The sequence below is a fragment of the Poeciliopsis prolifica genome, unplaced genomic scaffold, assembly GCF_027474105.1.
Source record: "Poeciliopsis prolifica strain line A6 unplaced genomic scaffold, Auburn_PproV2 SCAFFOLD013, whole genome shotgun sequence".
Classification (NCBI taxonomy): domain Eukaryota; kingdom Metazoa; phylum Chordata; class Actinopteri; order Cyprinodontiformes; family Poeciliidae; genus Poeciliopsis; species Poeciliopsis prolifica.
The window spans coordinates 12,870,042-12,887,301 of record NW_026562388.1 but is presented as its reverse complement, the minus strand read 5'-3'; the positions used below and the strand labels follow the sequence as shown (position 1 = coordinate 12,887,301).

General features: G+C 37.5%; 1 protein-coding gene across 2 annotated transcripts in view; it reads left to right on the top strand.

Moving 5' to 3' along the window:
- Nucleotides 1–17,260, top strand: part of nrxn3a (neurexin 3a) — a 114,321-nt gene that overhangs the window by 22,777 nt on the left and 74,284 nt on the right. For both annotated transcript variants that reach the window (XM_055038140.1, XM_055038139.1), the window contains exon 5: nt 841–852. In XM_055038140.1, coding sequence (XP_054894115.1) covers nt 841–852 — 12 coding nt within the window. The remainder of the gene's footprint in view (nt 1–840; nt 853–17,260) is intronic.

Sequence of the window (17,260 nt, the reverse complement as noted above, 5' to 3'; positions counted from 1 at the left end):
GACAAACGGGGAGGTTGAAGTCTGCCTATGTTGGTATATGTCAAGCTCAAAAGTATCAAAGAAAGCCTTGGCTCTTGGCCCAGTTGGCTGCTGACTAAATGGAAGATCCCAAAAAGTGTTAGTTTTATTACATCAGTGAGGGACATTTAGAAGGCCCCATGGAAGTCTCAAAATGTCCAAACAGTCAGCAGAGTGACTGAAGTTTCCTCACAGAATCAAATGTTTAATTTAAAATAGCTCAACTCTGCTTATTTAGCTCAAAGATGAGGAATAATACAGATAAACCCAATTTCATTATTAAAGTCTGACATATTTCATCAAGTTGAAATAGGAGATCAATTTTATGAGGAAATTAAATGTATTTACAGAACTTGAAATGAAATGGAAATGTGTCTACTTTTTACCTATAGAACGTTCATGGACATTTCAGCTTGTAATGAAACAAAATAGCAGCAAGATAAGCACATTTTTTAATTGTTTTATTTTTTTATTTTTGTCTTTTAGTAAGTTTTCTTAAGTTGACAAAAGATGGCTTGTAAATATTATTTAAAAGTAATTGCACAACAAAGTACCTGCATGTGTTGATTCTGTGCGATCCACGTTGAGCAGAACTTATTTTTCAAATACTTTCATTCAAGCTGTGATAGCTTGATCGAGGATTCCTTATTGCCTGCTGTGTTTGCATGTTTTAAATGTTTTAGAGGTGTTCTGTTCTGATTAACCCTCGTGAACTTAAAACCCGTGTTCTTCTTCCTCCCTGCCTGGCCTATCTCGGCTGTGGACTCTCTGTTCCTCCCCCTCCTCGTCCTCCTCCTCCTGCTGCTGCTGCTGCTCTTCTAGCTAAAAGCAAAGGTACAGCCTTTTCAAAATCTTTCCTTTTCCACCAGTATGAAAAGCGGCGATTGCTCTGTGAGTGTTTGAGTGGAACGTGTTAGATGTTTTAATGTGTTTACTTGTCTGTGTTCTATAATGCTTTCTCACTGAGGGTGCTTGTATTAAGTGAGTAATTAAGCCAGCAGCAAATGAAAGGGGGAGAAAAGAGACTTGCTTTGTGTGTTCTGTGTGTGTTTGAGTGTGTTTCATGATTTGTTTAAAGGCTTTAAGTGTGTGCAGGAAGGCCGCACAGCAGATCAGTTTTCAGAAAAACCCTCTCCAGCTTTGCTTTCTGCAAACCAAAGTGTCCACTCAGCAGCTGTGTTCTGCAGGATTTATGAGATGCTCACAGTTTCTTTCTATCAGAAACTTGTATGACATAATATCCTACTTACTTGAGGCATTTCTATGACTGGACATGCATTTCTATGTTTTTATGACATGATGCAAACAGCGGCAATAAACACTACAAAAGACAGAAGTTAGTAGTTAATTAGTAATTTTCCAGGAAATAGTTGGAGGATTTAGGCTGGATATTGGTTCCCATCGTAGTATGCTTTTAATGCTTGGAGCCTTAGAAGGATAAACCTGTTTTTATTCACATCTCACATAAATAAATAGTGGTCTGCAGTGATGCTTTTGTGTGGTTACATGAATTCAGGAAATGTCGCTAAAACATTGGGATTGCTAAATAAAAACTATTATGTTCTGAAGGAGGTGAGATAAAAAGGATGAGTAGAAAAAAGCTGGCAGCAATGCTTCACAGTAAAATAAATGTTTTAACTTTAGAGTTAAACTCTTTGCACCAATGATATCAAAGACTCTCATAACTTTTAAGAGAAAATCTTTGTTTTGGTTTATTAGGTAAAAATTAAGCTTGCTCTGTAGAAAATTCAAGCTATACAACTCTACATGTTTTTTTTAAATGTTTTTTTTTAAATATGCATTGATGTCCAGACATTTTTTGAAAATTGATAGAAAAAAAAGCTCAATTTGTCAAAAAATCTGAATGTCTGAAGATAAAAATTGAGCTTTAAAATGTAACTGAGTCCAAATTGGATAATAGGTTGAAAAATTGTCGTTAGATGATAGGCTTGTTATTACGTTTCCATTCCTTATCTATTAAAGACACAAACATTTGTCTTTTTTCCATGAAAATCACTGTATTGGATAATGTGGAAAATGCAGACTTTGTTTTAGAAAACATAAAGGCTGGTGGCTTTTGTTTGTAAGACATTTAGACCTCTTTCCTGTCAGCATGCGATTAGTTGTGCACCCAAAATGGCTTCCCCCGTACATAAGCCCGGTGCTCGCTTCTGAAGATTTCTGCTCCCAGAGATTTCTACTCCCCTCCCTCACCTCCGCTCTTATATTTCCTTGTTGGTGTGTCTAATCCCTCAGCGAGATGGTTGCCATTATTAGGCATTGCACACTCGCAGGAGCCCTGTTGTCGCCTGTTTGGCACACGAGAGGCTCCATTCTAGCTCTGTTTGCATGTCATCGCACGAGTGGCAGAGGAAAGATGAGATAAGAAACAGCATCTGCTTCAGAAGGGTCATAATTTACTGTTTTGAGCACAAACTAAGATTTGTGCTCAAAACAGTAAACTATTCACTTTTAGATTTCTCTTTGATTCTTTTTTTGTTTTTTGAAACGTTCATTTTACCTTATCTGGCAGTTTCTTTCATCCCCTGCTGTGTCTTCTCTATTTTCCCTCCTCATTCCTGCCTTAACTAGCTCATCCTTTCTTTGCCTCTCTTTCACCTGCAGCAGTTTCTTTAATCAGTTGCAGTTTTGTCTCTTCTCAGTTTGATTAGCTCCATTCTCAGTTGATTCTCGCCGTCTTATCACCTCCCTCTGGTTTAAGCACACCATCTGTATGTGTGTTCATGGGAATCTAACAGAAACACAGTGATGTGCAGAGGATTTAGTAGCGAGATGTGTGCAATTTTCCTTGAAATGTGTACAGCATGTTTATCATTAAACCAGGGACAGCTTGAAAAAGCGTCATAATCATAGTAAACTTGTGAATTCAGTGCCTTATCTCGCCTCTAAAATATGTAAAACCTAAGATTTATCTTCCAACCACAAGAGTCCAAGATGATTTGTTTCTGTTACAGCTTGTGATGATCTTAATAATGCATTTCCGTCATTTAATGGCTGAAGATACCCAAAAACTGCCAGTTTTCAGAAATTGATCCAGGAGGGGCATCGTGACTCTCCCCATGAAAATGTGTGAATAAGGATTTACTTAATCTGGTTCTTTGCCTGATGAGGGATCTGAGAAACTTGGAATAATGACAAACTATTAAAGTAAAAAGGATCATGTGTTTAAAACAGCGATTAAGACAGTTGTCTCCCAGTAGCAGAATTCAGCGAACCTGTTTATTAAGGAGATTATGAGTGGGTGGCTTACTGGGGTTCAAGAATACTTGGACAGTTGGGATCTATGCGCTTGACTGAGTGCTGATAAATGAACCAGACTGGGATCACCCAGCACCAATTTTGAAGCGGGGGAAGATGAACAGGTTTATTGGGCAGAACCAAGGCGACATATTAAAATCTGCAACTGGAGAGTGGTTTAAGATCCAACGTCTGAGTGGTTGGAATAGTTTCCAGATATAAAGTAAATTTTTGTATAAATTATAACTCCTGTATTTTGTCACTAAGTATTCTGCTGTTGGTGCCTGTTTGCACTCAGAGTACAGTGGATGGGAGTCATGCTGGGGTGTCTTTTTGATTACAGTTCCCACATAACAGTGGATGTCTGTATGGATGAAGCCATATTTATGGAAATGTTCAAATAATATATGAAAGACCTCCAGAAAATGAAAGACAGTCACACTTGGTCATGTGACTTTGACCCGTCTTGGCGAGCTGCTCTGTGGCACCACTCTATGCAGTGTTTGCTGGCACAGCCGGTTTGCCAAGAAACAGCAGTGAGAACAAAAACAGCAGACTCAGACAAAATGGAGAACACTACGCTATGACAACAGAATGGAAGAAAAAAAAAACCTACCTTGAAAACCAACATATTAAGTAAAGCATATCAAAATTGGGTTTTGACCTGATCAGCAATAAGTAGAAATTTTAAATGCCATTGATCATTGGGGAAAACGTTAAGATCCTAGGTTAGAATTTTATACATTATACACAAAATATTTTAGGAAGAAAATTATAAAATTATATTTACCTAATGTGTGCCTACACCACCAATTGTACATCACAATGGGAATGTATGTCTTGCAATGCATACATCATTGTTTTAGTTACTTGAGAGAGTGTTCGCTCACATAATTTTATTTTAAAAAAAGTCTATGGTGATGGTTCTGTAGGGTCTTTGTTGATGTTTTTATCATAGCAATGGTTGTTTATTGGGGTTTTAAGTGGAATATGCTGGTAGTGTATGGTCAGAGTGGAGCTGTATGCATCAAAGTTTAAATAACATGGAGAAGAATCCAGCTTCACATGTAGTTCTCAGACCCTACCACTCCCCCTTCTTTCTTTGGATCATTCTCTTATAATCTAACTCCTAAACCTGCTAACCTCAACACCTACCCACTGCAACATCTGAAAAATTAGGTTGATCTTTCATTGAAATAAAATCTGCTCAATTCTGTGTAATAAAAGTCATCTAATTAATGTATCAACTAGTATCAACATTTGCCCTCATATTTGTAGTATGTGTGGGTGTTGTGTCCACATGTGTTCAAAGTGAGCAGGTAGGAGTGTGCAGCAAAAGATCAAGTAGTATGCTAATCAGCTAATCAGGCTTGATTGCACTATAGAGGGGTGTGTTCATGATAACCTTGAGGAGGCTGACAATCAGGAGATAATGAGTGTTGGGCATTGTCTCAAACACACTGGAATGTCAACATGGCAGGACAGACAACTCACTAGTATTAGTACATAATGTGAAATTAATCTTTTAGACTTCACCTCGGACAGATTCTACTCTGACTGATTGAACGTAGACCAAGCTTGGATATGGGTGGAGTGCTTTTTGATTCATCTGGCAACCGTGGCTCAGTGGTAAAGTGGTCGCCTTGCAATTGGAAGGCTATGAATTCTTAAAAGTCCTTTTGTGATCACATGCAACCTCTTTTTTTTTTTTTTACAACACCAATTCAGTCTAAATTAACCATTGACGTCACAATATCCAATTGAAAGTTACTTCAACTGTGTTACTTCAGTTGACTTCAGTTGAAGTAACTGTATTATAAATGATTAAACTGCAGTTGTGCGTAAGCATCGGTGCTGGAAAGAAGTCAAACGGATGTAAAATTTGCTAATTCCCAAAATAGATGATTTTGTGAAATAGAGATAGCCTTGTGAGAAGCACTTTAGGTGCTACTCTCCTAACCAATGTGTCTCCCCATGTTACAAATGCTCCTGAGTCCCCCTGAGATTAACAACAGCATAAGCACATTCTGTTGTAAAGTGTTGAAATGCCAGCAGACGGACTTTATGCAGCAGCCAATCAATACAGCAATCCTCCAGCCATTTGGAAGTCACAACCTGCTCCACTCTTAACATTTTTATTTGAGTTCTGTTTTGGTATGTGGTGATTACTCCCAGTTTGAGCTGCATATGATTGCACAGTTGCCCAGGTGGATCTGGGTGAGTGATAGAACAAAATGTGAGGTCTCCAGAGGCCCATTTTTAGTCACAGTGAATCAGTTAAAGACTAATTCATTGCCCCAGAGTAACGTCAATACTGTTTTTAGGGATAGACAAGAAATGGATTTGTGTATGCTGAAATATTTCAACTTATCTAAATTTCAAATGCATGCAGCCTGTTGTATGCCTTTGCTTGAAGCAAAGCCACCATGGTCCCATGGCGGTGAACACATATGCTCATTGTTGCTGTCCACACAAATAGTTTATTCCACTGAAATAAAAACATATCCAGTCTGGTGAGGGCATGTTCTGTTTCGACTGTCATTGCACATGTCTAGTTTTGTAAAGTTGTTGTCTATGCCCTTTGTGGTACATCCCAAATAAGAACAGCAGTAAGGTGGCGTCTGGAGCCATATTTGTTATTCATAAATAATCCTCATTGAATATCCTCATTGAATGTCCTCATTGAATGTCACTCCAGAGAGACTGTTTTTCGCTAAATGTTACAAAAACAACAGTATTTAAAATCAGAAAGGAATTTAGTGGAACTCCTTTCTGGTCATGACACTACAGTAGAACATTAAGTCCTTGACTCCTGCTTTTCTCTTCTTTGTGTCTTAGCCTTCTCCAGTTGCTGGTTATTACAAACACTCCAGTGCGCTGCAGCATTGCTCTGCTGGCCCACAAGGTTGTGATTGTAACCTATTTGGTCAAAGATGTCAACCCCAATAGTTAAATTGCCCCAGAGCAAACACATTTCAGCAGCAAAGCGCTCCCTAGACAACATTTCAGGCAGGGGGTGGGGCGTCGGTAGCAATCTTAAGGGAAAAAAAAAACATGGCGGTGATCTGAAAAACGATTAAATCCAGATTCCGAGCGACAACATAGCTCGCCCCCCCTGAGGGGATTGACATGGGCAGCAGCATAGGAGGGAGAGAAAGATGGAGGAGGAGGAAAAGGAGGAGAGATCATGAGGGACCGTGCTGGTTATCTTAATTAAATGGAAGTGCATTTCATCCTCCTCCTATTGATTTGTGCCAGGGGCTGTGTGTACATTGTGTGTGTTTCAAAGGCTCTGTCTGATCTGTGGATCTGAATTTACTGGTGTGATGACTGAAGTCGACAAACTGCTCAGAGTTTTGTTGTACTAAATAATGAAACTGAGATCTCACAAACTGCTTATGGCTGCTATATAATTTAATGAAGTCAAAAATACGAAACAAAAGAAAAATACACTCGAGTGTTTGGAAAGGTGTCTCCTTTCCTGATTGCATGAATGCATCTATTTTACTGTGCCGATCCCAGCCGGGCTACACACACACTCAAAGCATTATTCTTTTTCTCCCTTTCCGCCCCTTCTGCCCTGCTTCCATTTATTTTGATTCCTGAAAGTTAATGCTAACAGTTCTGTCAAGCAACTGTGCTTCGGGCAACACTGCTTAAATACATCTTTTGCTATTTTAGTGACCTGCTTTCTGGCATGGGTTCTTTTTCCCCATTACTGGGAATGACATTTCATTTAGACCGCATCATTCATCTTTTCCAAGTCAACATTCTGCTTCTCATTTTTATTTTCATCTTTGATATATCTCTTGTATTCACTTGACTTGTTTTACTGCTTTTCTTTGGCCATAATTTGTTCCTGCTTTTTACTTTGATTTACCTTCTTTGCTCCACTTTCAGAAAAAAAAAGTGTCCTTCATTTTTTTGTAACACATTTTAGGTAATATACAACTTTATTTAATATTTTGCACCATGACAACAAAGAGTTTTTACAGAAACATTGTGATGACGAACACCAACAGTGTTTGTGAGTGTGATATTTTAACTTAAGAATCCCTGGAACCTGAGCAATTGAGGAAGTTGATTAACTTCTCCCTCTATGTAAGAATGGTGGGATAAAGTTAGAATTTTTGTTATTTTCTGTAATATTTTTTTCAAGGTTTCTGTTAGTTAATCCACCCCAAAATTAATTTGCACTCTTGTCTTACAACCATATTAGGCACCAATGTTCAGTGTTAGGGTGCTGTTCTGTTTGGGTTTCAAAAGAATTACAATTTGAGCAATGTTTCTCCTGATGTCCTTTTTTCAATTTACAAATTGCCTTGTAAATCTTCAACACATGAACACATTTTTGAGCAGGAGACTTTATCACCACTATTATCCTCACTGCTGTGTTGTGCTGTGAAGCCCATGTTTTATGTTATATAATCACTTGTGGCCAAATCATCATCTGCATTTTTTACCTGTATTCATACTTGGAAGATGGTTATGTTTTGATATTTTGATTTGACTTTGGAAGTGGAAATTAATTTTGCAGCTCTGAAGTATGACTTTGAAACCTGTATGGTAATTATAAAATGTGTAACATGATGTGTGTCTTTTGCTTTACATTGATGCAACTTTGCAATCTTAAATTGTACTTTTCATATGGAAGAGGCTTTGTCCTTTCACCATTCCAAGCCAGGCATGTATTTAGTGTTGCCATGAAGATGAACATTTTACATGCTAGCTGAGACCCGTTTATTCTGATGAGTTTTAGGTATTTTGATATTTCTCTGAAGAGAGAACTGTACTTTGTGATCTTTCTTGACAAAATTTGCAGTGAACATGAAATATAGATGTATATCCTAACATTTACCAGATTGAGTTTTGGCAACTATTCCTTCTCTAAGATGCTTGCAGGTGTATTTCCTTATTGGCATTATATTAACACACACCTGCATGCTCCAGAGCATTCCTGCTTTGACAGGGATACATACAAATCCTGGTTATTTCCCAGATATCATCACTGTTAATGATGCCAACCTGAATTATGAATGAGGCCTAAATAAATAGACGGGATGTTAGATGAGCTTCACAGTAGACAGCTCTACTGGTCTCAAACTTTTTTCTTTAAACCAAACTCATTCAAACCACCTTTTAGCATGTATGCTAACAACCTACAGCATCTATCACAGCTGCACTTTTATACTGTCATAAAGTGGGCTGCCTTTGTCCTCTGATTGCTTATTTTATTTATATATTCATGTTTTTCTAATGGATTAAGTCTTTCAGATTGTCAAGAGACTTTTTCTACCAAATGGTTCTTACATTTTTATGTAGTTACATAAAAGACAGTTAATGAATGTGAAGCTGAAGTGAATTTGAACAGATCTTTTTGAGGATTTTAAGGTTGCTTTTTCAATCTTTTGGGTGGCTTGATGAAAAAGCATTGAAGAATGATGTAACAGTCATTTGTAGAATGCTAATTTGAACTTTCTGTGATTATCGCTGCTACATTTCCTTGAATAGAAATCACTAAATGAGGCTGGTGTGAAAAGGGAATTTTTTTTTCTGCTTGCTCTGTGGCACCTATGCAGTGCAGTTTGAGTCGATGGCATGGCACCAAAGTTAGCTTTGCATACATTTTCTCCTTTGCTCTGTGTTTGACAGTCAGAATGGGCCTGCCTTATCTTCTTCAGCTTTTGCTTTGTTCCACATGGCTGAGCTCCCAATGAGCTGCGGTGATCGTTCGATTGCCTTTAGCCGACCATAACTGCCGCAATTCTAAAGTTGTGACAGAGAAATGGTGGACATTTGAGGAGAGAAATGATCTATTGTTGCCATGTAGCTCTGACTGGCTGCTATCAGAAGCATTCGACCCCAGAGAGGCATTATCTCAGATGAAGAAAAACTCCAGTGTTTCAGCGCTGAAGGTGACCTGAGCGTTCCGGCTCGGCAAATTAAAGCGTCGGTGCTATCAGATGCTGAGGCAAGCTAAGCGGATATAAACACCACATCCACGCAGAAGAGGTAAATGCCTATCACTGATTGATCTCCCTCTCAGATCCATTTCATGTAATTCCCACCAGCATAATTCAGTCTACTAAACATTCCCCTCAGCCTTTAAAATTAATGCAAAGTCCCACGGAGAGAGTCTGCAAAACATTTATGCTGTAATGAGAAAATAAGATATACCTGAGGGCTGTGTGCTGGGCCCACTAAGCTTTTAACATTTATATCCAGATAAGAGAAGTCCATTATGTTTCATGCTGAATGCTCATCAGCTGGCTTTGATGCCACAAAAGCTGTGAAGGCTTATTTTTCCAGAGGCTAACACAAAGTCGCTTGAGATCACAGTTTGTTGCAAAGTTATGCAAATTCCCCTCTAAAATAGACAGCATTTTGAGTGATTTATTCAAACCCAAGATTGCTGTCAAAAGTCCAAATATAATAAAAATAATTTAAAAAAGTCTTGGTCTTTCAGTCTTTTGTCACAGAATATCTTTACCATCTCAACACATACATCTTATACTTTACCATTCACAATTTTTGGTAAACCCTCCTTGAATAGTTAAAATCCGTGAATACTTGAGGTCCTTTACGACACGCTTACAACTGGCTATTTTCATAGTTAAACCGTCAAATGTAGTTTAATTATTATCCCCACTGAAAACCACCTTTACTGCAGAAGCTAACAGTGACAGTCTTTTTTTTATTTCTGCTCTGGTGAGTACAGAAAATCGTCATCATGGAAAATAAATGCAGCTCATGTGTTGGTTACTTTGTAAATCCCAGCCAATAGTCTGCCAAGTAGCATAACGACTAGTTATTTCAGCTTCCAAAGTTATGCACAAATAACTTTGGCTGCGTGTCACAGAAAAAATTGCAAACAGATTACGTTTTTGAGCGTAAAATATTATTATACTCAGCCATAAAAAGGCTGTGGTCCACTACATTCTAATAAAATGAACAATATTAACAGATTTTCTTTGACTTAGTGAAGAAACTACTCTACCCCTAGTTCACCTCGGACCATATAGCTTGTTTCCTAGGGATAGCAGTTATCCTACAGAGGAATCTAATTTCAATCACTTGTATTTAGGATCTTATTCTCTCAGGCTTCACCCAGATCTCAACACCTTATTCTGCTGCACTACACCTGAACAGAGAATAAAGATCAACCAGTAAATGGAGTGCTTCTGTCTTATATTGCAACAGTGCAGACAAATCTCTAATTTATTTGCCCATCTTTTGCGCCAATCTCTTAGAAACAACACAATATACTTGCACTCAGTTCTTGAAACTCAGCCCAATGCAGGCCAACCTTTTCCAGTTGAAGAACACATGATTAGGACTTTAGTAACATGTTTCAAGTTCATAACCCAAAAATATAATGACCACTGTATACTTTTTGACATTTATATTTTCACAGAAAAAAATCTGCAAAATAAAACCTGACTTGTTTATGATTTGAATAACCACTTCTAGAGCTTGTTGAAGTTTTTTTTTTCTTCGTTTTTTTTATAGAAGACATGGGAATGATATAGAGTAGAAAAAACCGTCATGAACAATACATACAAAAAAAAAATATTGGTGATAAAGTATATACATATAGAGCAGGGGTGTCAAACTCCAGTCCTCAAGGGCCAGTGTCCTGCAAATTTTAGATGTGATTCTGCTGCACTACACCTGAACAGAATAATTTGGTCATTAGATAAGCAGCGCTCTGGAGAATGTATCTACACAAGGAGGAGGTAATTAAGCCATTTCATTCCAGAGTACCTGTGGTACATCTAAAACCTGCTGGACACTGGCCCTTGAGGGCACCTGTGGTATAGAGGGACTGATGGTGAAATATTTGCCTCCATTTTAACTGACTACTGTAATGTTGATCAAAAATGAGGTCAATTACTTTATTCAGTCTCGTTAGTAAGATATTAATTAAGCTTAATATCGTACTAAATTATTCCTGATTACTATTCCCTTAATCGTTTTTTAAAGATAAATTACTCATCACTTAGTTTCTATTCCATAGTGTTTACCTCAGGAACCTATGCTGTCTAATACTCCAGGTCTGCATTGAGAAATTTGCTTCTCATATTTTTTCACACTGATACACACATGGGTGCCCTCTGCCCTCCTTGTGTGCTGTCTCCTTGCTCTTTGCTGTGTGTGTGGATGGTGAAAATCTGTGTCATTTTGGCCTCGGCTCTACCGTGGGAGTAGGTCACGCTTGGTGAGGTAATACAGCGTGAACATGAGAACTGGAACCAGCCAAGCCTGGGACATTTTCCAAAGCTTCACACATGCATCTCCCTGCTGGCACCACATCAAGCTGAAGGCGTCCTCTCACTGACTCATATCTGCAGGTTTTACTGTGTAAAAAACAAACTAAACCTATGCTGGTGGTTCTCTGCAGGTTGTGGGAAAAGGCATCAGTGTCTGTGATGCAAACTCTACAGATCCACTCATGCCCCCAGAAAATGCACTGGAGTTTACATCTTTATAATACATATCAGAAATATTATTTTTGTCTATAGTCTAAGAAGTAACGTATCATGAGTCGCGCATTAAATTAGAGTAAATCAGAATCTTAAAATTATAACGTTGAGTTACATGCACATCAAATCTGTATTCACAGTGGCTAATCTGTACACAGTGACTGTGGGAGATAGGCACCTGTCCTGGGGCCCATGCATAAATAAGTGGGTCTAGACAATAGTGGTTTATTTGAACTGATCAGCAATTAGATATATTTTAATGAACAAACTGGTTCAAGTCAAATGAAAAACTAAAAAAGTATACAGAAAATGCAATCAGAATTTTTGATCTGTATGTCATAAATTAAAAGAAAATGTAAGAATGCAGACAGAGAAAGAAAATGCCAGTCAAACCGAGGTCAGAAAAAACGATTTGATGAATAAGTGTAAATGTGAAGCTCAGATTTACTGTTTTCACATTTGACATTATTACAGTTGTAACAGTAATTGTAGCTTACAATAAAACTAAAAAATATATATATTTTTTAACAAATAGTGTGAAGTTTTAACAATTTACTTTTATGTTTAAAACATCTGCTTTCTGAAGAGTTAAAGGTCCTTTGCTAGACATGTTAATCATATATTCAGCTTTGACTATCTCCATAATTGAAATTAATAATAATAACAGTTATAATGATAATGATAATAACAAGAAGAATTATAGATTAAACAATCATTATTATGTAAGGCTCTTCCTAATTCCCCAAAAGATATCAGAATTGCTGTCTGATGTTTTTCCACATAAATCTCAAAATTAGGCATAAATATCAAATTATGCTTTAAAGAATTACTAAGGTATCATTTTTCAGTCGAGCTTTCGCTAATCTGAGTTATTTACGATGTTTGATTAGTGATCAAGTTTAGCCAAGAGTTATTGAAAACAATGTTCAGAAGCAGATCTCAGCTTAAGTGATTTAGCCACTTAAGCTGATATGCCACCAATTGTTTCTTCTGTTAGTTTTTTTTTTCTTCGTTCTTATAAAGTAAAAAAAGAAGTACAAATAACCCCCAAAAAACTGCTTCATAAAATTTTTAAAGTGTTACAGATATTTGAAAGCCTTTTGTTTAGTCACATGTATGTTTTATATCAACAGAATAAAACACATAGTTTATGTGTATTTGAACATGGAGTTGTAGAGTCTGTGACTTGACAACAAATGGCCTCCTAGAGGTTATAAGCTCTTGTATATTTTCCGTGTAAATTGGCAGTATATCAGTACAATATATCAAAGTTATTTATAAAACTGCTACACTCTTATATTGTGGCTGTTAGTTTTAAAAGATGTGCATAATGCTCATAACGTAGATGATACTTTGTATATGTGTTCTCTCTTGAATGCCATATGATACAATGACAATCATATTTTCCAACAAAACTGATTAAGAGTTTGAACCTATTTAAACCATAATTAATAAGCTTGATCCCCAGTTCTTCTACTGTGCAGTTATCTGAGTTTATAATATTACAAGTACTCTTCTTCCAAGGCTGTTTATCTGAAACTGGAACAATTTAGACAAACTCCTCTACCTAATTTTTTTTCTTTTTAAGAGTGACCATTTTCTGGTCATATCAGTGTAAGCTGTCATCACTGCATAGCCCCACTTTATTGTCCCCTCATTATTCTGCCCTCACTGAGACCTCTGTGCAATGCATCAGAGGCGTCATCTGTAGCTGGCGGTCAGAGAGCGGTGACAGGCGTCGACACTCTGCAGACATTATCTGCATGTCACCGTCCTGCAACCCCGACTTCACTTTCTATGAACTTGTGCTTCAGGCAAGCGCGTTTACATGCACAAACAGTGACATGGTGCAGGTTAGCTTGGGATGCAAAGGTTGAGTGATGCATACAGAAAATAGTGTTAAATCAGTTCAATTGTGGTGGGAGATTGGTAATTATTGCCTCAGTGCTCACCTCGTCATCCTTCACCAACACCCACAACCCCTCCTGCCCATGCATCTTCATGTTTGCAGTGGAGTGAATTTTAAAGAATTCAATTGATCCTAGTCAGATTTAATTACCTCTTCTTTCCCTATTGGGAACCAAATGAAACTCTATTCAGATGTTATCTTTCCTTGTGGTGTCATTGGTAAATGCAACGATGGGAAACTGAATCTTATCATTGCCTTTTCTCAGATATGGTAAAGAATGATCCCCGCATTTAAACCATAGTTGTTGCTTGTTTTTTTTGTGTTTTTTTTTTACAGATTGGGATCTTATACAAAAAAATGTCAAACATCCATCTTATGATCCAGCTCCACCTTTACCAGCGATAACTTTGATAAGTCTCAGTTCTCTTGATCAGGATTTTGATTCACTCTCTTTCCAACCCTCCCCAGCATTACTTTAGCTCATTGATGGAGACATTTCTGGAGGTCCCAATCTATTAGGTTGAGGTCTGCACTATGACTGGGTCCCTATTTTCTTTCTTTTTTTTTTTTAGCACATCTGCTGTGGGTTTGTTGGTGTTTGTGAGATCATTATGTCTTTACCCCAGTCTGGGCAAAGCTTCAAATGCCTGACAAATTGTCCTTAAATTTGACTTTAGTATGCATTGCAGTCACTGAGTCAAACATATTGCATACAAAACATCCAAGTGCTGCAAAGCAAACCCTAAGTCTTCCACCATCATGCAGGGCAATTGGCAAGACGTATTTGACGTTTTTGACGTGTTTGTGCTGATATGCTGTGAGCTTAGTGTTATATCTATGCAGTCCTAATCTGATCTTATCAGTCATTATCATTCAAAAAGTCTTGTCGTTCATGAGGTGCAAATCATTCTCATTTAACTCTTCTGAAAATTCATTTTCTGATTGTCCTAACACAAAGCTTAACATTCAATGGAGCTAATTGAGTTCCCTTTTGCTCATTTATGGGCTTTGAGGTAGATTTGTTCAGACCTCAGCTTCAGAAAAATTGGCAGCTTGTTTGAAACGTCTTTCACCTTTCCCTCAAAAGAATGATAAACCTCAGATCGGTAGGAGATGGTCATATAACCCCCTTTGAAACAATATTTTTATTCTAGTCAAAATAAGGTCTCTGATTAATTCAGACATGTCTAGTTAACATAAGTGGGCATCAGTTTCCCTGTAAAGACCGAAGGTTTGCTTTATGTCCCTGTACACAGAGCTGGACAGCTTATTTTCTTCAATACCATCTGGTTGTTGGTTTACTGAGTTTATAGGTTCAGATGACCACCTCACCTGAATAAATCTGTAAATTGATAAAGTATGTCTTCACGGATTTCTGTGCGGGTGTGTGTGTGTTTGCATTTGCTGTGTGCTGAGCAGATTACTGCAGTGGTCCCTGCTATCTTTATCAGCCAGATGCTCGCTGCGACACGACGCTCACATGACGACTCAGAGAAAGGGGGAGCTGTTATCTCTCTGCCTCCAGATTCTGCAGCGTCTCCTCACCTCCCCCCAGCATTCCCCCCCATCTCCCTCTCCCCAGGCCCCCTCACTTTGCATTCTTTTATCCCCTCGTTCTCATTTTACCACAATTGTTCATTATCAGTCTGTTGTTTTTTATCTATGACTTAAGGAGCTAAAACTGGAATAACACTGAACCGACAAATGTGCTGTTGTGGCAGGTGTTTAAAACAAAGGTGGAGATGAGCCAACTGCAAACCAGACAGACCATAGAGGTGGTCAAAATGAAGCCAGTGGGTGGCAGTGTGGATCTCACTGGGAATTTGAGGATGTCGGAGAAAGAAAATAGTGTTAAGATGAATAGCTGTTTTGGCTTTCGGGAGGTTTTCTGAATATTGTCTAACTTTAAGCTCTATTTGAACCACGTCCTCACTGAACATTAGAAGAAAGGAGTGTGTGATTGTTCCAAGAGGAAAATAAGGGATACGGAGGAAAAATGACACTGTTGGGTGAAAATGAGCCAATCAAGACAGAGCATGTGGTCTGTTCCACACCAGTAACTCCCACTTTAATACCGTCCCTGTTCAGCCCCAATCCAAACACACACACACACAGAGTAAAGGACAATGCACACAATGGGATTCATCCATCATCTATTGTTTTTAACACGTTCCACCACATGTGTAGTATGAGTTTCACCCACCCAGTCTCCTCTCACACACAGACGTGCACAATAAATGTGATAAACACCCTATAATGTGCAGATCTATGGCTGATTTTATTAACTGCGCTATATTTCTGAGTATTTTGTTTAAAATAAGAGCTGCTCTACATATTTTGGAATGTATCTTGTTGCTGATGAAACAGTGTCTTTTTTAGAAAATCTGTCAAAATCATCACTTTTTTGTGGAATTACTTTTTAAATAATGAAGTGGCTCACTGAGATTAACTTCAAAATCCATGATTTCACACATAATTATATTATTTGCACATAATTCTTTATTAATTTGAAATCCAATATGATGGCTTAAAATACATTTAAGAATGGGGAAAAAAATGTATAAATCTTGCTCAAAAAGACTAGCTTTAATTAACACAATCAAGTTTAATCACTGCAAAAACCAGAGGGAGACATCAGTGCCTTTTTAGTCACGCTACGGGTCATTATGGTGAAGGCAGTCAGAAAAATAAACCAATGAAAAGACAGAATAAGAGGTTTACCCTTTTATTCCTTTTTGTTTAGTGTGACTCCCGAAGACTATGCTGAAATTTGAAATTGTTTCACCAGCATAAACACTTTTTAAAAAATGTTTGGTTGACAAGTTCACTGATTGACAAAGAGCGACCATTTTTCATGTGGCTGAAAAAGATAAAAGATTTTAAAAAAAGCATATGGACTATCACAAATAAAATAAAATTGCCCTAATAATTACATATGTATACCTTTGTAATGCTGGAGACATAACGTATCCTGTATATGTTTTGGATCTACAAAGCAAATAGACAAAAAAAAAAAAAAAAAGAATATAAGAAGGAATCAAATTAACATTATTGATATTAGCCAGTTTTTTGTTTTTATTTTCCATACTTTTCTAGCATACCCTATCAAGTTAAGTTAAACTGTATTTCATGCTTTTTTTTCTGAGACGGTAACTTCTGAATTAAAATTATACAGCTATATATTATCAGAGAATTGAAGTGAACCCTTACACTTCACCCTCCTACAGTATGAAGAGTGTTTGATTTTATTGGTAATGGGGTCATGATAAGAGATAAAGATTTTGCTGAGGTCTTTAGGTCAGTCTGCAGACTTATGAGTTTTGAACCTTGTTTAAGTTGAGGATTAGAAAAGTTCTGTTTATGTTGTGACTGTAAGCGTGATGTGGTTGTTGGCTCTCATGAAATAATCACCCTTCACATCGGGTTGTTTAAACATGATTGTCAGGTAAAACAATCAAATAGAATGTAAAAAAAAAAATAAAAAAAAAAATGCAGTGTCAAATCTAAGATTGATTGGATCGAGTGAAAATGGTAGGGGATGTTTTTCAGAGTTTCTGTGATTGTGTGCCATTGGCAGACGGACTGAATCTGG